Source organism: Lissotriton helveticus, chromosome 11 (assembly GCF_964261635.1).
Source record: "Lissotriton helveticus chromosome 11, aLisHel1.1, whole genome shotgun sequence".
Lineage (NCBI taxonomy): Eukaryota > Metazoa > Chordata > Amphibia > Caudata > Salamandridae > Lissotriton > Lissotriton helveticus.
In genome coordinates, this window is record NC_136072.1 from 1158610155 (window position 1) to 1158631209 (window position 21055).

Sequence of the window (21055 nt, forward strand, 5' to 3'; positions counted from 1 at the left end):
AGCCACACCTGGGCCACAACACACGAGGGGGGGGGCAGCCATCAGCTGGGGCCACAACACACGGGGGGGCGGGGTCTTACCTGGAAGTCGTAGAGCGCCACGATGTTTTCATGCTTCAGCTCCTGCAGAAACAAAGCACACGGTGAGTCCCCCTTGCACAAGGTGAGTCCCCCTTGCACACGGTGAGTCCCCCTTGCACACGGTGAGTCCCCCTTGCACACGGTGAGTCCCCCTCGCACACGGTGAGTCGCCCTCGCACACGGTGAGTCCCCCTTGCACACGGTGAGTCCCCCTTGCACACGGTGAGTCCCCCTTGCACACGGTGAGTCCCCCTCGCACACGGTGAGTCCCCCTCGCACACGGTGAGTCCCCCTCGCACACGGTGAGTCCCCCTCGCACACGGTGAGTCCCCCTTGCACACGGTGAGTCCCCTTTGCCGTGTGAGGTCGCTCGGTAGCCAGGCCGGGGCTGCAGCCGCTCCACTCACCTTCAGGATTTTAATCTCCTTCCCCAGCAGGGCCTGGGACTTGGCCAGGTTCTTCTTGTTGATGCACTTCACCGCCACCTCCACTTCCGGTTTCTGGAAGGAAAGGGAGACAGGCCTCAGTCGGTGGCGTTTGTAGCTCAGCTCTGAACACACTTTAAACAAACAAACACTGGCTCCCGCAGCGGCCCCTGCTCGCATGCCCGGACATGTCCAGCTCCCACGGGCCCCATCTCAGGGAAAGGCCTGAAGCTGTGCGCTGCGACGTCCTCCCACGGCTGCTGGGCGCTATATACATGCAAAGAGGTCCAGGACCGACCCCTCCAGAACAGCTGCAAACCCGACCCCCCTCAGGCACACGCACTCGTGGGGACCGCGCCTTTGTGATTCCTCGAACATCTGTTTTACACACGAGGCTTTTATTTCTCCTTCAGGGTCACCCCCGGGTCACCTGGAAGCGCGTGACATGCACAGTATATAGGACCACAGGAAGGCTCCCGGAAGAAGGGGCACCCGGGGAAGGGGCTCCATGAGAAGACATTAAAATGAAGGATTCATTGGGGAGAGTCCAGTGAGAGGTCGACTACAGGACCAACGCAAAACAAGCATTGAAAATGCAACAGGTCTCGCCTTTGGTTAAGTTAAAGCCATTTGCTTTGCTAATGGTGCTGTACAGCAAAGCAAAGGGCTTTAACTTAATAAAATCAAAACACACAAGATGATGGACGGAATGTTGCACAATGGCAAAAACATTCACCCCCCAGTCACAGATCTGGGGTTAATCCATCGTTATTTCGCTCACCAAGCCACCCCAGTTCAGACATGGCCATATGCAAATCAGTCTTGACCCTGTGCCTCATGGGAACAGTCCAGCCCGAACTGCCAAGCCCTGTCTTCCCTGGACCGGAATCAAGCTTCCCAGGACCGGTTTCTGGCTATCAGCCGTCTTCAGCCAGGATAGCTTGACTCCAGTGGAGTAGTGAGCACAGGACCCACGTCTGGGCATACCCTTCCCACATAGGGTGAACAGCAAAACACACAAGATGATGGACGGAATGTTGCACAATGGCAAAACATTCACCCCCAGTCACAGATCTGGGGTTAATCCATCGTTATTTCGCTCACCAAGCCACCCCAGTTCAGACATATGCAAATCAGTCTTGACCCTGTGCCTCATGGGAACAGTCCAGACCGAACTGCCAAGCCATGTCTTCCCTGGACCGGAATCAAGCATCCTAGGACCGGTTTCTGGCTATCATCCGTCTTCAGCCAGGATAGCTTGACTCCAGTGGCGTAGTGAGCACGGGACCCACGTCTGGGCATACCCTTCCCACATACACGTTCTAATCGTATCTGTTACATAGACTAAACATTTTATTAAAAGGCCACTCACTACGAGTTCCCACAAATAACAATAAACTGATTTCCACAAGTTCGGGCAGCATACTATTCCGGTAGTCAAGGTGATGCTAATAGTTCTCTTCGAAGCGTTTCAGAGCACTGGGACAATTGTAATATTTAAAGGGACACGGAGAAGTAAATCTGTTTAGCTGTGCTCTCCAGCCCAACCTGATTGAGAGTTACCCATGTTTCTAATGAAAGCACCCTCTCTAGTTTCCCACAACGCTGCCATGCTGCACCCACTTTCCATGAAGATGTGAGAGCACTGATTACATTTTGAATTACATCCTTAGGAATATGTTAACTAGCACACTGTATGATGTACTGGAAGGCAACGCAATTCCCACACAGTACAATTAAATGTCTTAGGGGTTGTTTTAAAGTTGTGTGAATCCTTGCCATCACTCATAGGCTTCGGAGGTACTATCAACTTTTTTTTTTTTTGAGTGCCTACATTTCCTACTGCCGGCAAATCAAGCCCTTTTCATTTATGGTGATACGTTTTTCACATAGAAAGGTTATTTGTCTTCCACTTTAGAGTTTGATTAGCAATGCAACTAACAACCATTGACAAAGCCAATAGTCCAGACTTCTTGTAGGTATGACGTTACTTGTTGGATCATTTATCTGAATGCAATGACAGAAACAGCAAAATAGTAGTCAGGCGGCACACTATGCTGAGCACAGATTTTTAGCTTATGCATTATTAAGACACGCCCTTAATAACATTGGCCACGCCCCTTTGAGAGACCCTCCAGTGGTGACACGTTGTTCTGCCCGATTTGACTTTTGTTGTTCTTACCTGTACTGCGCCGAAAGGGGAAGGCTCCATTAAACAAACTGATCCTCGGGCTGTAGAGACCCCCCACCGCCTCCCTCCCGCCGTCCTGCTGTTTCTCTACACCTGACAGCGGGGCCGCCGAGTGGAGCGAGGCGAGGGGCTGCCTACAACTCCCGGCAGCTCTCGAGGTCTCCAGCCACACCCCCATCACGCCGGGCCAGGAGGCGCATAAAGGGCGTCACTGCTCCCTCTCGCGGAACGCGAGCGGGACGCTGGGCGAAGCCTGGGCCAATGGTGGGCCCGTCCTAGCCCGTCACAGACCGGAGGAGGCTGGGCCCACCCCCCTAACATCTGCTATCCGGTAACACGAACCCAAAAACTAAACGTGCTCTTTGGGGAGAGACCGCATAGTATTCACCTCTATTTTTCAAGTGCAAACCGTCATTAATTACTTATCGGGCCAAACCTCACATAATGTTTACAAGAGGTTCCAGGAGCAAAACGCTGAAAAATATGACGACTTGTACTGGCCCTATAGACCAATTCATCACCAAGGTGAATCAAACAATAGACCATACTGTAATGCTGATCGACAGACGTGTCTCTTACGAACTTGACCAAGCAAGACGCTCATCAATGGGTCTGTTGGCACAAGCACGAACACCAAGTGTACAATCACATAACATTACTACATTGGATTCACAAGCCGACAACCATGTGATTTCAAATACAGTTGATTTGTCGGTATCCTTACAACTCTCTGACACACAACTGTCCCAGAGCCTTGAGCGAACCCCCGACATCTTTGCAAGCCCACAGTTACCTCAAAACGACCCCACACAGAGCGAAATAAGAGGGATAAGGGAAGGAGCAATCCCGAAACGTCCAACGCTCAATGAAACCCATTCAGGTAACCATGCAAAGATCGACGAAGTGACCTCTGAACCTAATTTATCATCTAATCATTGTGACTCAAATAAACTTCAGAGCACGAATAATACCAACAACACAGCAGTTACAGAACTTAATAGTAACATCAATACAAACGTTCTTACAATTGAAGATCACAATAACGGAACTAATTTTAATCAAATCCATCAAAAAAAATTAGTGCCACCGCGAGTCAGAAACTTGAATAACGATAAGTCACAATCTTCTCTAACAAAAGAAATAGCGGAAATAGTTAAATATCAGCTACAACCTATTCAAAAAAGCTTAGAGCTGATAGAAAAACAAGTAGCGATATTAGTCGCCTTTTAAAAAAAAAAAAACATAAACCCAAGACTTCAAGATCTACCAACATCGGCTGGCCTTAAAGCCCCAATTGGAAATGCAAAATCTGCCAATAACTCAAAACAATTAGTTAATAATACTACGACAACAAACACTCCAAACCCAAAAACAGGTAAATCAGAGAAAAATTCAACTCTTCCAATCAAAACTAAGCCTTCTCAAGAACCCTCAAAAACAGCACTAACCAGACAAAACCAACCATTAGTAAGTGCTCTTCCAGATAAAGCTCCCCCAGTAAACACGTCTCCCAGACCATCTGCATCTTTACCTTCACAGCCCGACCGTACACAAAGGCACCTCAATAAACCAGAACGACCAAAATTAAGATGGACCAAGCCAACAAACCTCCCCCCAGAGGCAGCCCCCTTCGTAGTTATTCTAACAGGGGTCCCAGAATTAAGCAATGTCACAGATGAACCAACCTGGTCTTTGCTAAATAAAACCCGGCACTGGTTGAACATTAATAGACCTAACCATCCCAATAACATCACCAGGATTACCACGGTTAGAAGGGTTTCATGGATAGGTCATCAACCAAAAACGATCTCTGGTGACTGCATAATAGTCAACCTTGTAAATCCCCGTGCTGTGGACTATATATGCTCCTGGGATTCATTGGAAGGTAGCGGCGGAATAAACACCAAACGCTTATCTTTCTTCTACCCCCGACAAGGTCATCATGCCGAGGACCATAATTGGCCATCAAATTGGTCCTGGAATCAGCATGAGCAGAGAAGCAGGAATCAGGGCGATTGGGGCTTTGGAAACAATCAAAGGAGCAGATTTCTGGGAGAATGGGGGTACGACCAAAAAGATCGGGACGATTGGAACATCCATGGCAGTAGGGCACAGCAAATACCACAGAGGGAACCATGGGCCGGAATACCAACCTTTAACACCTATAGTTGTTTGGAGATGGTCGACTGACCATCACCACAGATCTATGATAAGACTTTTGTGTCGAATAACAGTCTCCCACTAAACAACTCAGCCAGTTTTCCCTCAAGTAATCTATCCAATAAAGAACACCACACTCAAAAAATTAGGACAAACGAATCAACTAAGATGCTAAAAACTCGAATCAATGCAAAAACGATACAGGACTCACAATGTCCTTTCAAGGCTTATACGAGACCCTTATCAACATCACAAACACCCCAAAAGTGGCAGGCAACTGCCCTAAATATGACACTCGATTTACAACCCATCCAACATGAAGAAATTATTGCTCAGAACATGACACCCACCGCAACTCTAGAGAACCCCGATAAGAGGGTGCTCTTCTGGAATGTTGCAGGACTAGCGACCAAACAAGCAGAACAAAGTTTCCTTGAATTGATCGAATCGAATGACGTTATTTGTCTCCAGGAGACATGGCTTAATAACCCAATCCACCTATTGGGATACAAAACATTCTTCTCTCAAGCAATAAGATCAAATTCAGGGAGAAGTAAAGGAGGATTAATAGTATATATTTCTAACCTCTGGCCATGTCATGAAACAACTCCCACAATACTTCATCAAAACTTTCAGATCATCAATCTTCAAGGAAACAATCGTGAGGTTTATACCATCATTAACTTTTACAATAATATGAAAACGACGGAGTGGACTAAGACCCTAAACAAAATTTTGAACCAGACCAACGATCTCAAAATAAAGTATGCTAAGGTTTCTCACACAATAATCTGGGGAGGAGATTTCAACCTTCACATATGTAATGAAAATAACACCTTCATCTGTGGGACCCCTGACGAACAAGGAAACTGCCTCACCCACTTCTCCCACACCACTGAAGGTAACAATATGCAGGCCATCATGGCTGAACTAGATATAGGGTTTGCCAACTTGTTAAAAACTCCCATAATTCAATTCACTCCTACTTTTCACGGAAGAGGTCTCGAAACGTTAATCGATTACATATTCATATCTAGCAACAAAGCCACACGTATCAAGACCTTTGAGGTGCTTAATAATGTACTTAGTGATCACTTTCCATTAAGATTGACCTACCAAGAACTGATCCACCGAAAGAAAAAAGATAAGGTCAATTTTGGAACGCTCAACCAGGAAGTACTAACATTGGATAGATTAAATGGGTATACCCTCAAATGGAATAAAATAGATCAAGAAGCTGTCAATAAAAGAATAATTACCACATGTAAAAACCAAATAGACAAGTGCCTAGATCCCTCGACATCCCCAATAGAGATTATGACTAACTATGAAGAGATCTTGCTGAATATAAGAAACGAACTAACCAAACCTTATAAACCTAACAAGGCAATAAGAACAGGATGGTTTGACACAGAATGTACCAAAGCTTACTCCGAACTGAAGAGGGCCTTAACAAAAAAAGATAGAAATAGACAAGAGGTAAAAAACCTACGAAAAATGTATACGCTAGCAATCAGGAAAAGAAAAAAGGACCTGAAAGCAAATCTCTGGATACAACTACTAAAAAGCAGCTCTCTAAAAGACAGCTCAGTTTTCTGGGAGATAGTAAAAAATCCCTTCCTAAAAGACAACAATGATGATCCCTCCCTGGACGTAGCTATAAATGCACAGGACTGGGTGCAACATTTTTCAGGAGTATTTGGTGAAGATAAATCTGCAGACTTAACCGTCCAGGGATCTCTTCTTCCTGTGAATTACCCAATAGCTATCCACTTTACACTGAGTGAAACGACAAAAGCCTTAAAAATGGCCAAAACAGGTAAAGCACCAAAACCTGATTCGGTCCCAATGGACTTCTACAAACTTTTACCTGACCTTTGGTCCCCTCTCCTTAACAAAGTACTAAACGCGGCAAAGAACACTAACCTCCCCGACTCCTGGTCCACTTCGATACTCGTCCCTATTTTTAAGAAGGACAACAGGGATAGTCCTTCCTGTTATCGTCCAATCTCCCTACTGGATTCGATCGGAAAGATGGCGGGGCGCATACTTCTCGATCGTCTCCAGGAGTGGTCGAAAGAACATGGCGTGCTCTCAGACCTGCAATATGGATTTAGGGCAGGACTGAGTACAGTGGATCAGGTGTTAAATTTAACATTATTGGTCAGAAAATACGTAAACGCAAAAAGATCTTGCCTACATATGGTCTACGTCGACCTCACAGCAGCATTTGACTGTGTGCAACACTCCAAACTCTGGAGAATAATGCTGCAAATGGGGATTGAACCATCAATTGTTGACTTTCTCCGCGAACTATATACAGGAGCCACGGGAAAGGTTAGATTTGGGACAGGTGGACAATTGACAGACAGTTTTCCCATACAGAAGGGGGTCAGACAAGGGTGCGTACTGGCCCCCTTCTTATTCACGCTCTACACCAATGGCCTCGAGAGCGCAATGCTAAAGGATGTAAAAGATCTCCCTGAAGCCGGTCGTCGGCAGATTCCTGCTTTATTATATGCCGACGATGCGGTAATTCTTGCTCAAACTCCTGTTCAACTCCAACGGGCCCTAAATAATTATTGCTCCTTTATGACCAGCTTAAACTTAAAAATGAACATCAAAAAAACGTATGTGATGCACGCGGGTACCAAGGGGAAAAAAGTAAAGACTATCTATGTGGACAATCTACCCCTTGAAAGAACAAATACGTACCCTTATCTAGGCATCACTATGGATGAGGCTTTCAACTGGAAAGAAGCAGTAAACTCTCGAAAACTGTCCCTCATAAGAACAATTGGGGCATTAAAAGCCTTCTCTCTTCGTCTTGGAAAAAGACCTCCGACCGAAATGATTAAGATCTATATCGCCAAATGCATAAGCACTGCCACCTTTGGAGCAGGGGTATGGGGAACGACAAAGGTCGAGCAACTGCAAAAAGTCGAAAATTCTTTTCTCAGATTTCTACTGGCCGTCCCGAGGAGTACAACTACGTACGGATGTCATCTTGAACTCGGGGTCGACTTCATTTCCGACATCATCAAAATCTAACCAATCATGTTATGGCGCAGAATATGGGCCACGGATGAGTGCCACCTCACAAAAACAATAATTCAGGATTGTCTGAAATTAGATAACATGAGAAAGATAAAATGGTTGGCCTACGTGGAATCCTTTTTTACAGACATTGGTTTCTCGAGGTTCTTTGATGATCCATTGTCAGTTACAGACATATCAAAAAAAGAACTTAAAACAATTTGTATGTCGCATTTATCCCAACTTCGGTTGCTGACAGAAATAGGGAAGCAATCAGTCCAGCATTGCCTATTGATTCAGTTGGTTCCTACCATCCAACCTTATCTGCAGTATGATTTAACACAATATGAGAAATTCCTTCTCACCCGTTTTAGGTTTAATTTATATCACTATTTGGTTCTGTTTCCTAAACAAAATGACTGGACACATAATATCTCAGTATGCCCTTGTGAGTCAATGTCATCACAGTCCACAATCCATGTTTTATTCTTTTGCAAATTTTATATACCATTACGCAAACGATGGATAATACCAGTACTAAAAGTTCTAAAAATTCGCAGATGCCGCCCTGCTTACTTGGCACTACAATTTTTGGAAAACAACCTGATGACTAAATCGGTTGTACAGTATCTCAAACTTTGTATTAGGCATCGATTGAACCTATGATTACAGATGGTGAACCCTTTTTTGATATCTGATATAAGATGGATGTCTAACAATAAGTTTTTATGTATCGTTTGATCTAAAATGAATGTAACTTTTAATTATTTATTGTGCTTTTTATGTACTTTTATGGTTTTCAAAAAAAAACGGAAACCGAATAAAGATGATTTTGATTTGATTTGATTTGACCCTCCAGTTTTTGCATCCCACTTAAAGCCCTGCTACAAGCGATTTACTTGTTAGCATATATCTATATATAAAAATAACTCACACATTCCCAGAAATGAAATTGAAGGGAAATTACATTTCACCAGTGACTTTTCATAGGAACATACCATGTCTTAAGCGCGAAATGCTTCTTGTAAAATCATGGGCTCCCGCCAATACAGACTGACGGTAACCATGTATGAAGTCTGAACGTCGAATTGGCTTTGCCGATAATGCTCTGTATTACTGTCACTTAACAATAACAACAATACCAGTCTTGTAGCCGGGCGTGCTTAGTTAATTTGGAAAGGCAGGAATGCGGATAGTCAGCTTCCTTCAGATCGGTGGGTTCCGGGAGCCCGCTCAGCGTCGGAGGAGACGAGGCGGAGGGCGTCTCCGTGCAGGGGACATGTAGTATCCGTGGCCATCATCACAACCAGCGAGAGACCCGCTGTCTTCTTTATGGGGCCATCTGTTTAGACCCATAAAGAAGATAACAAACCTTTTACGCCAGCAGTAAGTCAGGGCAGCCAGTCCAAGTGGGACAGACAAAAAAGAGAAAACTGTACGTCAGAGGATGCTCTTTCCCAATGGCTTGCCACCGTTTAGCATGAACGGTGACGCCGGCCAATGGGAAAAAGGGGCAGGGCTTAAAGCCCGCTAGTGAAATATCCCAATATCACTAAATCTCGCCAGCGAGACTGCACATGTGCGCAGTCTTACGCTAGGCTTCGACCTAAACAGTTGATGGACAGGATGCAGAACAATGTCATACATTCACCCCAGTACAGAGACCTGGGCCTAAATCCATCGTTTTTTTTTCTCACTATGCTGTCAGAAGTCGGAAGGTCTGGACTGACTTCTTCCTCTATCTTCCCCCTTGAACCCCCCTTTTTTGTCTCCTCAGCCCTACGAGACAGAAAGCCCCGGAGCCGACCTCGAGTGGCCTTCAGGTTACTGGCCCTTTAACTGGAACCAGGAAGCAGTATCTGATCCGGCCTTGGAGACGGAGTCCGGTGTGACGACAGAAGCCAAAAACCCGACACCCAATGAAGACAAGAGAGAGGGGAAACAGGAAGCATCAGCGATCGTGGAACCAGATGCCGAGGCCGCAAGACCCGAGCCGTGCTACCAGACACCGGAAGACGCCCTAGAGAGACCGCTGGAGCCGGGAGGCCAACATCGCTTTTCGCCCCGCCACTTCCACGGAGGAATGTGGCTCCAGCAGGTGCGTTTAAGACTCCTGGGTCCTGGGAAGAGGGAGGATCGTCCATGTATGGGTGGTGAAGGCGGGGATCCCTCGGGGTAGCTTGTTCCTCGTTACTTCCGGTGTCGGTGTTCCCTCCCATCCACACGCCATAGGACCTGGGTGATCGCCCACAACCCTTCCCAAACACTACGCAACTTGGTGCCTAAAACTTAAGGCCTTTTTTTCTTTTGTTTATATCCCCACTGCCTGGACCGGAGACGACGAGGGACAAGCGGGCCACTGTGATCCTTGACGTCAGCCGCTACCTCCTGCAGGGAACCGGGGTTAGGAGAGAGAAGCTCCAGGATCCACTAAACAACAAGAGACTTTGTGTGTTTCATATCCCAGTAGGACTGTGAAGTAACAGATCGGCAGCACACATACTAGAGAAAATAAAATCTCATTTGAAATTGAATTTGACAGACTACGTCCTTCTCCTTGCCCTGCGACATATGCCCTTCCAGTTTGGACCCAGCCATAAGCAAATCAGTCTTGACCCTGTGCCCCATGGGAACAGTCCAGCTCGAGCTGCCAAGCCAGGTCCTCTCTGGACTGGAAACAAGCATCCTAGGACCGGTTTCGGGGTTTCACCCGTCTTCAGCCAGGATAGCTTGATTCCAATGGCATGTAGAGCAGGGGATCCATGTCTGGGCATTCCTGGCGCACTTGGGGCAAGAAAGCAAAAGACAGTTAATTGATGGACGGAATGCAGAACAAATCAAAACATTCACCCCCAATCGAGATCTGGGTTAAATCCATCATTCTTTTGCTCACCATGCCACCCCAGTTTAGACCTGGCCATATGCAAATCAGTCTTGACCCTGTGCCTCATGGGAACAGTCCAGCCTGAACTGCCAAGCCAGATATGAGTGGTGTGATATTACACTGCGCTGCTGAGAGGTATCACTGGGAGGCACCTGGGAAGACCGGTATGATATTACACTGCGCTGCTGAGAGGTATCACTGGGAGGCACCTGTGAGGACCAGTTTGAAATGACACTGCTCTGCCGAGGGGTATCAGTGGGAGACACCCATAAGGACCGGTGTGATATGACACTGCTTCGCACTGCCAAGAGGCATCAGTGGGAGACAGTTGTGAGGACCGGTGTTATATGACACTGCTTCGCACTGCCAAGAGGTATCAGTGGGAGACACCTGTGAGGACCGGTGTGATATGACACTGCTTCGCACTGCCAAGAGGTATCAGTGGGAGACACCTGTGAGGACCGGTGTGATATTACACTGCTTCGCACTGCTGAGAGGTACCAGTGGGAGGCACCTGTGAGGACCGGTGTGATATTACACTGGTCCGCACTGCTGAGAGGTATCAGTGGGAGGCCACTTATGAGATTCGGTGTGATATTACACTGCTCCCTACTGCTGAGAGGTATGAGTGGGAGGCACCTGTGAGGGCCAGTGTGATATGACACTGCTCCCTACTGCTGAGAAGCATCAGTGGGAGGCCACTTATGAGGATCGGTGTGATATTACACTGCTGAGAGGTATGAGTGGGAGACACCTGTGAGGACCGGTGTGATATTACACCGCTGAGAGGTATGAGTGGGAGGCACCTGGGTGGACCGGTGTGATATTACACTGGTCCCTACTGCTGAGAGGTATGAGTGGGAGACACCTGTGAGGACCGGTGTGATATTCCACTGCTCCCTACTGCTGAGAGGTATGAGTGGGAGACACCTGTGAGGACCAGTGTGTTATTACACTGCTCCCTACTGCTGAGAGGTATCAGTGGGAGGCACCTGTGAGGACCGGTGTGATATTACACTGCTCCCTACTGCTGAGAGGTATGAGTGGGAGACACCTGTGAGGACCAGTGTGTTATTACACTGGGTCCTACTGCTGAGAGGTATAAGTGGGAGGCACCTGTGAGGACCGGTGTGATATTACACTGGTCCCTACTGCTGAGAGGTATCAGTGGGAGGCACCTGTGAGGACCGGTGTGATATTACACTGGTCCCTACTGCTGAGAGGTATGAGTGGGAGACACCTCTGAGGACCGGTGTGTTATTACACTGGTCCCTACTGCTGAGAGGTATAAGTGGGAGACACCTCTGAGGACCGGTGTGATATTACACTGGTTCCTACTGCTGAGAGGTATAAGTGGGAGGCACCTGTGAGGACCGGTGTGATATTACACTGGTCCGCACTGCTGAGAGGTATCAGTGGGAGGCCACTTATGAGAATCGGTGTGATATTACACTGCTCCCTACTGCTGAGAGGTATCAGTGGGAGGCACCTGTGAGGACCGGTGTGATATTACACTGGTCCCTACTGCTGAGAGGTATGAGTGGGAGACACCTGTGAGGACCGGTGTGATATTACACTGGCCGCACTGCTGAGAGGTATCAGTGGGAGGCACCTGTGAGGGCCAGTGTGATATGACACTGCTCCCTACTGCTGAGAAGCATCAGTGGGAGGCCACTTATGAGGATCGGTGTGATATTACACTGCTGAGAGGTATGAGTGGGAGACACCTGTGAGGACCGGTGTGATATTACACCGCTGAGAGGTATGAGTGGGAGGCACCTGGGTGGACCGGTGTGATATTACACTGGTCCCTACTGCTGAGAGGTATGAGTGGGAGACACCTGTGAGGACCGGTGTGATATTCCACTGCTCCCTACTGCTGAGAGGTATGAGTGGGAGACACCTGTGAGGACCAGTGTGTTATTACACTGCTCCCTACTGCTGAGAGGTATCAGTGGGAGGCACCTGTGAGGACCGGTGTGATATTACACTGCTCCCTACTGCTGAGAGGTATGAGTGGGAGACACCTGTGAGGACCAGTGTGTTATTACACTGGGTCCTACTGCTGAGAGGTATAAGTGGGAGGCACCTGTGAGGACCGGTGTGATATTACACTGGTCCCTACTGCTGAGAGGTATCAGTGGGAGGCACCTGTGAGGACCGGTGTGATATTACACTGGTCCCTACTGCTGAGAGGTATGAGTGGGAGACACCTCTGAGGACCGGTGTGTTATTACACTGGTCCCTACTGCTGAGAGGTATAAGTGGGAGACACCTCTGAGGACCGGTGTGATATTACACTGGTTCCTACTGCTGAGAGGTATAAGTGGGAGGCACCTGTGAGGACCGGTGTGATATTACACTGGTCCCTACTGCTGAGAGGTATCAGTGGGAGGCACCTGTGAGGACCGGTGTGGTATTACACTGGTCCCTACTGCTGAGAGGTATGAGTGGGAGACACCTCTGAGGACCGGTGTGTTATTACACTGGTCCCTACTGCTGAGAGGTATAAGTGGGAGACACCTCTGAGGACCGGTGTGATATTACACTGGTTCCTACTGCTGAGAGGTATAAGTGGGAGGCACCTGTGAGGGCCGGTGTGATATTACACTGCTCCCTACTGCTGAGAGGTATGAGTGGGAGACACCTGTGAGGACCAGTCTGTTATTACACGGCTCCGCACTGCTGAGAGGTATCAGTGGGAGACAACTGTGTTGGCTGTTGTGATATTACCTTTCAGCAGTAGGGACCAGTGTATCAGTGGGAGACACCTGTGAGGGCCAGTGTGATATGACACTGCTCCCTACTGCTGAGAAGCATCAGTGGGAGGCCACTTATGAGGATCGGTGTGATATTACACTGGTGAGAGGTATGAGTGGGAGGCACCTGTGAGGACCGGTGTGATATTACACAGGTTCCTACTGCTGAGAGGTATCAGTGGGAGGCACCTGTGAGGACAAGTGTGATATTACACCGCTCCGCACTGCTGAGAGGTATCAGTGGGAGGCACCTGGGTGGACCGGTGTGATATTCCACTGCTCCCTACTGCTGAGAGGTATGAGTGGGAGACACCTGTGAGGACCGGTGTGATATGACACTGCTCCCTACTGCTGAGAGGTATGAGTGGGAGACACCTCTGAGGACCGGCGTGATATTGCACTGGTCCCTACTGCTGAGAGGTATGAGTGGGAGACACCTGTGAGGACCGGTGTAGTATTACACAGGTCCCTACTGCTGAGAGGTATGAGTGGGAGACACCTGTGAGGACCAGTGTGTTATTACACTGCTCCCTACTGCTGAGAGATATCAGTGGTAGGCACCTGTGAGGACCGGTGTAATATTACACTGGTCCCTACTGCTGAGAGGTATGAGTGGGAGACACCTCTGAGGACCGGCGTGATATTGCACTGGTCCCCACAGCTGAGAGGTATGAGTGGGAGACACCTCTGAGGACCAGTGTGTTATCACACTGCTCCCTACTGCTGAGAGGTATGAGTGGGAGACACCTCTGAGGACCGGTGTGATATTACACTGGTCCCTACTGCTGAGAGGTATGAGTGGGAGACACCTGTGAGGACCAGTGTGTTATTACACTGCTCCCTACTGCTGAGAGGTATCAGTGGGAGGCACCTGTGAGGACCGGTGTAATATTACACTGGTCCCTACTGCTGAGAGGTATGAGTGGGAGACACCTGTGAGGACCAGTGTGTTATTACACTGCTCCCTACTGCTGAGAGGTATCAGTGGGAGGCACCTGTGAGGACCGGTGTAATATTACACTGGTCCCTACTGCTGAGAGGTATGAGTGGGAGACACCTCTGAGGACCGGTGTGTTATTACACTGGTCCCTACTGCTGAGAGGTATAAGTGGGAGGCACCTGTGAGGACCAGTGTGTTATTACACTGCTCCCTACTGCTGAGAGGTATCAGTGGGAGGCACCTGTGAGGACCGGTGTAATATTACACTGGTCCCTACTGCTGAGAGGTATGAGTGGGAGACACCTCTGAGGACCGGTGTGTTATTACACTGGTCCCTACTGCTGAGAGGTATGAGTGGGAGACACATCTGAGGACTAGTCTGTTATTACACGGCTCCGCACTGCTGAGAGGTATCAGTGGGAGGCACCTGTGAGGACCGGTGTGATATTACACCGCTCCGCACTGCTGAGAGGTATCAGTGGGAGGCACCTGTGAGGACCGGTGTGATATTACACTGGTCCGCACTGCTGAGAGGTATCAGTGGGAGACACCTGTGAGGGCCAGTGTGATATGACACTGCTCCCTACTGCTGAGAAGCATCAGTGGGAGGCCACTTATGAGGATCGGTGTGATATTACACTGCTGAGAGGTATGAGTGGGAGGCACCTGTGAGGACCGGTGTGATATTACACTGCTCCCTACTGCTGAGAGGTATGAGTGCGAGACACATGTGAGGACCAGTCTGTTATTGCACGGCTTCGCACTGCAGAGAGGTATGAGTGGGAGACAACTGTGTTGGCTGGTGTGATATTACACAGGTTCCTACTGCTGAGAGGTATGAGTGGGAGGCACCAGTTGTGAAGTCTCGTGTGATATCACACTGATCTGTGCTGCTGAGGGTCATCAGTGGAGACCAGTGTGATATTACACTGATCTGCTCTACCAAGGAGCCTCGGTGGGACACCTGTGAGGACCGGCCAGTATTACCTCTCAGCAGGACGGAGAGGCCAGTTGTGAAGTCTCGTGTGATATCACACTGATCTGTGCTGCTGAGGGTCATCAGTGGGGACCAGTGTGATATTACACTGATCTGCTCTACCAAGGAGCCTCGGTGGGACACCTGGGAGGACCGGCCAGTATTACCTCTCAGCAGGACGGAGAGGCCAGTTGTGAAGTCTCGTGTGATATCACACTGATCTGTGCTGCTGAGGGTCATCAGTGGGGACCAGTGTGATATTACACTGATCAGCTCTACCAAGGAGCCTCGGTGGGACACCGGCGAGGACCGGCCTGTATTACCTCTCAGCAGGACGGAGAGGCCAGTTGTGAAGTCTCGTGTGATATCACACAGATCTGTGCTGCTGAGGGTCATCAGTGGGGACCAGTGTAATATTACACTGATCTGCTCTACCAAGGAGCCTCGGTGGGACACCTGTGAGGACCGGCCAGTATTACCTCTCAGCAGGACGGAGAGGCCAGTTGTGAAGTCTCGTGTGACATCACACTGATCTGTGCTGCTGAGGGTCATCAGTGGGGACCAGTGTGATATTACACTGATCTGCTCTACCAAGGAGCCTCGGTGGGACACCTGTGAGGACCGGCCAGTATTACCTCTCAGCAGGACGGAGAGGCCAGTTGTGAAGTCTCGTGTGATATTGCACCGATCTGCCGAGCAGGTCCGAGCTGCAGCATCTGTGCTGGCCGTGGCACGTGTAGGCCACGTGTATTCTGCTGAGGTCTAAATGCGTCCCAAACACATGTTGCAACCCAGAGACACGAGGCCCAAGCAGTTTACATTTCACTGATTCAGTGACATTCACCACCACCACGTTTCAGGACTGTTTACACACTGCGATGGGGGGGGGGGGGGCACGTACCCCTCCCTCCCTCCAAACTGCTCACAATAATAACCTGCAGGTTGGCTCGAAAGACACGGATCCGCAGCAGGGCGGCCTGGGGGTAATCCAGCGCTTACCAAGGTCCACCCTAACCCTGCCTGTGCCCTGCCACCCTCCTCCAGGCTTCTTGGCACTAGGCGCTGCCCGCGGGCGGCCCGCGGTGCCAAATCATCACCAATAAATAAACAAGTATATTCTGGGAAGAGAACCAGTGAGCCGCGTAACGTTACGTAATTCTCACGAGAAAACATCCACTCTGCCTCGGCTGACGGAAGCGGGGTCAAGGGGGCCCCTGTACGAGAGCGGGGTCCGGGCCCCGGCACAACCTCTGTCCACTTGTATCTTGTTCTCCTGGATCGACCCAAAGGCGACCGACGACCTGGAGCCCAGAGGGGCCTCTGGGGTACGAGAGCGGGGTCCGGGCCCCGGCACAACCTCTGTCCACTTGTATCTTGTTCTCCTGGATCGACCCAAAGGCGACCGACGACCTGGAGCCCAGAGGGGCCTCTGGGGTGAAGAGCTCAAGGGAACCCTGGGAATGGGCCTCGTGCCTCCGTGTGAGGGGCCCCCACCGAGACCCCCCTGCATCCCACCGTGCGTTGGGCCCCTAACACGAAGAGACGGCGCAGGCACAGCTGGAGCCACGGGGGCCCCTGCGCCCCAGGAAGTGCCAGAGCTTTTGAAGGGGTTGCTTTGTTCCACCTCATACAATCCTGGTTACCCAGGGTCGGGAGGGGTGGGCGGTCATAGTCTCAGCTCCGCTCCACTCGGTGGCACTTTAGATTGCTCAAGTGCCCCTTTAAATTGTAATATTACAGGTAAATAAACTGAAAAGCAGACTGGAGAGCGTCATGGAGCGTCTGGGTGTGTAAGGAAGTCTCACCTGCAGTTTCTTCGGTAAACTTGGGGTCCCCACTGTCTGCCTGCCCGAGGGCGACGGTGATAACAAGCCTTGGCCTCTCTGGGGGGGCTTGACATGCACATACAGTGAGCAGAGCTGCCAAACTCCGCTCGGGAGCTGCCCTTTCAGGGAGGGACGGTGGAAACACAACAGAGTCCAGCAGAAGGGACAGGATGAGATCACCTGGGCAGGGGCTCCTCCCCCGCCCCTCCCCCCCCTGATCACAGCCTGTGAACTCCTTGTCTCACGGACCCCACACTACTGCCACTCCGTGCTCATGGCAAGGCCCTGCCCAGGTGTCGACAACCGCGGCCAAAGGTCTCTGCAGGCCCCAAAAGCACGGATCTTCCGCGGGCTCACGCCTTACACACGCTGCGGGAGAGCAGCACGTACGCAAGACGCGTGACAGGATACAGGCATGGTGCGTGCCCCATGCAGTCCTGCTGCGGTACGGGAGGGGACACAGTCCCATTCCACCCCTATGAGAGGATGGGGTGCAACCTCACTGTCCTATTCTACCCGTGTGTGGTGCCGAGTACACCTGCAGCAGGAGAGGATGGGTGCAACCTCACTGTCCTATTCCCCATGTGTGATGCCGAGTAGATCTGTAGTATAAAAGTGGAGGGGAACACATCCTCGCTGCCCCATTCTCTGTGTGTGATGCTCACTACACCTGCAGTAGGAGAGGGTGTGGATGAATCCTCACTGCCCTATCCTACCCCATGTGGAATGATGAGTACATCTGCAGTAAGAGAGGGTGGGGTTACATCCTCACTGCCCTATTCCACCCATGTGTGATGCTGAGTACATCTGCAGTAGGAAAGTGGAGGGGGCGCATCCTCACTGTCCTATCCTACCCCATATGGAATGATGAGTACATCTGCAGTATGAGAGGGTGGGGTGAATCCTCACTGTCCTATCCTACCCCATATGGAATGATGAGTACATCTGCAGTATGAGAGGGTGGGGTGAATCCTCACTGTCCTATCCTACCCCATGTGGAATGATGAGTACATCTGCAGTAAGAGAGGGTGGGGTTACATCCTCACTGTCCTATTCCACCTCTGTGTGATGCGGAGTACATCTGTAGTATGAAGGGGATGGGGGCACCTCCTCACTGTCCTATCCTACCCCACGTGGAATGATGAGCACATCTGCAGTAGGAAACTGGGGGGGGGGGGCACATCCTCACTCGCCTATCCTACCCCACGTGGAATGATGAGTACATCTGTAATATGAGAGGGTGGGGAGCATCCTTACTGTCCTATTCCACCTCTGTGTGAAGCGGAGTACATCTGTAGTATGAAGGGGAGGTGCAACTCCTCGCTGCCCCATTGCCCCTGTGTTATCCACGAAACTGCAGTATGAAAGGAGAGCAGCGGTTGCATTCCCACTGGCGTATTCTGTCCTGTGTGTCTTTCTATGAACAGAAGGGATTTACATTTTCAAAAAATAACAATCTGTTGGCCCTGGACAGGAAGAGATTACCTCTTTGTGGCGCCCCTTGAAGACCACCGCGAAGGCACCGTGCCCAATGAGGTCCTTCCGGCTGAACTCGAACTTCCCCACCGTCTCCATGGCCGCAGGACACCCGGACAGAGCACTGGTGGAGGGCCAGAGGGGCGATCAGCACCGGCCAGGGTGCTGGAAGAGCAGGGCTGCCCGCTGGTCGCCTTCCCGAGAGCACAGACTTTGCACCACTGCCCCCAGGACACCGGTCTCTCTAGTCATGGTAGTGGCTTCCACCGTGAGGCAGGCAGAGGGGAAGGCCGGGCTCACTCTGGCAGGGACGGGCCCATGGACCAGGGGATGCACCAGAGGGCAGGAGCCGGGCCGCCTTCAATCCTCAGCGGCCTGGCATGAAGGCCCAGCCACCGATCGCTCAGTCCTCTGATGGGACCTCTACGGTCCTTCTCAGGGTCTCCCTGTGATTTTTCCAGGTGGGATCGTGACCACCTCAAAAACACCTCCAGGGTGCACAGGGGGGCCTGCCCACCTCAGTCTGTACAGACAGATCCTGGCCCGTGGTCTGAAGATACTGGGCTTTTTCACGCACTCCTCCTCACACAGTGGATTCCTGAGCCAGTCCACCTTAAACTGGCAATGTTCACACCAGGATCTTCAAAGTTGGTAGATTCTTGAGCCTGTCCACCTAAAACTGGCAGTGTTCACACCAGGATCTTCAAAGTTGGTAGATTATTGAGCCTGTCCACCTAAAACTGGCAGTGTTCACACCAGGATCTTCAAAGTTGGTAGATTCTTGAGCCAGTCCACCTTAAACTGGCAGTGTTTACACTGGGATATTCAAGGGGTGGTGGATTCTTGAGCCAGTCCACCTTAATCTGGCAGTGTTTACACTGGGATCTTCAAAGTTGGTAGATTCTTGAGCCAGTCCACCTTATTCTGGCAGTGTTTACACTGGGATCTTCAAAGTTGGTAGATTCTTGAGCCTGTCCACCTAAAACTGGCAGTGTTCACACCAGGATCTTCAAAGTTGGTAGATTCTTGAGCCAGTCCACCTTAAACTGGCAGTGTTTACACTGGGATATTCAAGGGGTGGTGGATTCTTGAGCCAGTCCACCTTAATCTGGCAGTGTTTACACTGGGATCTTCAAAGTTGGTAGATTCTTGAGCCAGTCCACCTTAATCTGGCAGTGTTTACACCAAGATCTTCAAAGTTGGTGGATTCTTGAGCCAGTCCACCTTAATCTGGCAGTGTTTACACCAAGATCTTCAAAGTTGGTGGATTCTTGAGCCAGTCCACCCTAATCTGGCAGTGTTTACACCAGGATCCTTAAAATTGGTGGATTCTTGATCCAGTCCACCTAAACTGCCGTGTTTACACCGGGTTCTTCGTTGGATGTTGGAGCCAGTCCACCTTAAACTGCCGTGTTTACACCGGGATCTGCGCCAGTCCACCTTAAATCAGCTGAAGTCCAGGGGGGGATCCGAGCCGGACCACCTTAAATCCACGGGTTTTCCATGGGCTCGTCAGCCACCAGGGCCCCCGCTGAGAGCTGATTGGAGCGCCCGGTCACTCCACCGCCCCCTACCCTGCGTGGGGGCCGGAGTCCAGTCACAGATTCCACCTTAACCCCCCGGGCCCAGGAATGGTCGCGCCCGTTCCACCTTAAACGCCGAGCCTGCCCGGGGGTTCGGAAGGGTCCACTCACGGTCCAATAGACAGGGGAGGGGGTTCCCACTGCTGGAAGAATTGTCGTTCCAACTTAACTCCCGGGGCGGTTTTCAGAGCTCCTGAAACAGCAGCGGTCGTTTCGCAGCCGCCGTGTGCTGTCCCCCCGGCCCGTTCGTCTCTGGGGTTCCGATTCCTGTCTCCGGGGCGGTCGGACCCCGCTCAATTCGGATCAACCTCTCCGTGGGGTTGACAGCAGCTGCACTGCGCGAGCGCTGGGCCGCTGACAGACAAAAGGGGGACGAGCTCGCGCAGGGTTCCCGCCCCCCGACCAATCAGCTCCGAGCAGTGACAATCCACCGCCAATCTGCGGCCGAACTGCCTGCCCTTCAACCAATCGTCGGCCGAGGGTGGTACGCAGGTGCACGGTTGACAGCAGGTACCGTCGACGCTACTGACAGAACAAAACAAAGAGATTTTGGTAGAAACTTCCTGACGTCTACCCAATCATAGGCGGCGTTTTGCGCATGCGCACAAGGCGCATCTGCTTAGTAGATGCAGGAGACGCCATCTTGGAATCACCGGAAGCCAGGCCCGAGCCATAGGAGCTCATTCTCTGTTTATGTTTACAAGCTCCAGCTCCGCCCT

The 21055-nt window shown here is 50.5% G+C and overlaps 1 protein-coding gene across 2 annotated transcripts in view; it reads right to left on the reverse strand.

Moving 5' to 3' along the window:
- Positions 1 to 20710, reverse strand: part of ULK1 (unc-51 like autophagy activating kinase 1) — a 235814-nt gene extending 215104 nt beyond the window's left edge. The window contains exons 1-4 of one of the 2 annotated variants that reach the window (XM_078667977.1): positions 19611 to 20710; positions 18763 to 19365; positions 488 to 580; positions 81 to 122 (exon numbers count right to left, since the gene is read on the reverse strand). In XM_078667977.1, coding sequence (XP_078524103.1) covers positions 81 to 122; positions 488 to 580; positions 18763 to 18852 — 225 coding nt within the window. In that variant the 5' untranslated portion in view covers positions 18853 to 19365; positions 19611 to 20710. Of the gene's footprint in view, positions 1 to 80; positions 123 to 487; positions 581 to 18762; positions 19570 to 19610 lie in introns of those variants that run through there. The other variant, XM_078667978.1, reaches the window with a different exon arrangement.
- Positions 20711 to 21055: the final 345 nt, after the last annotated feature.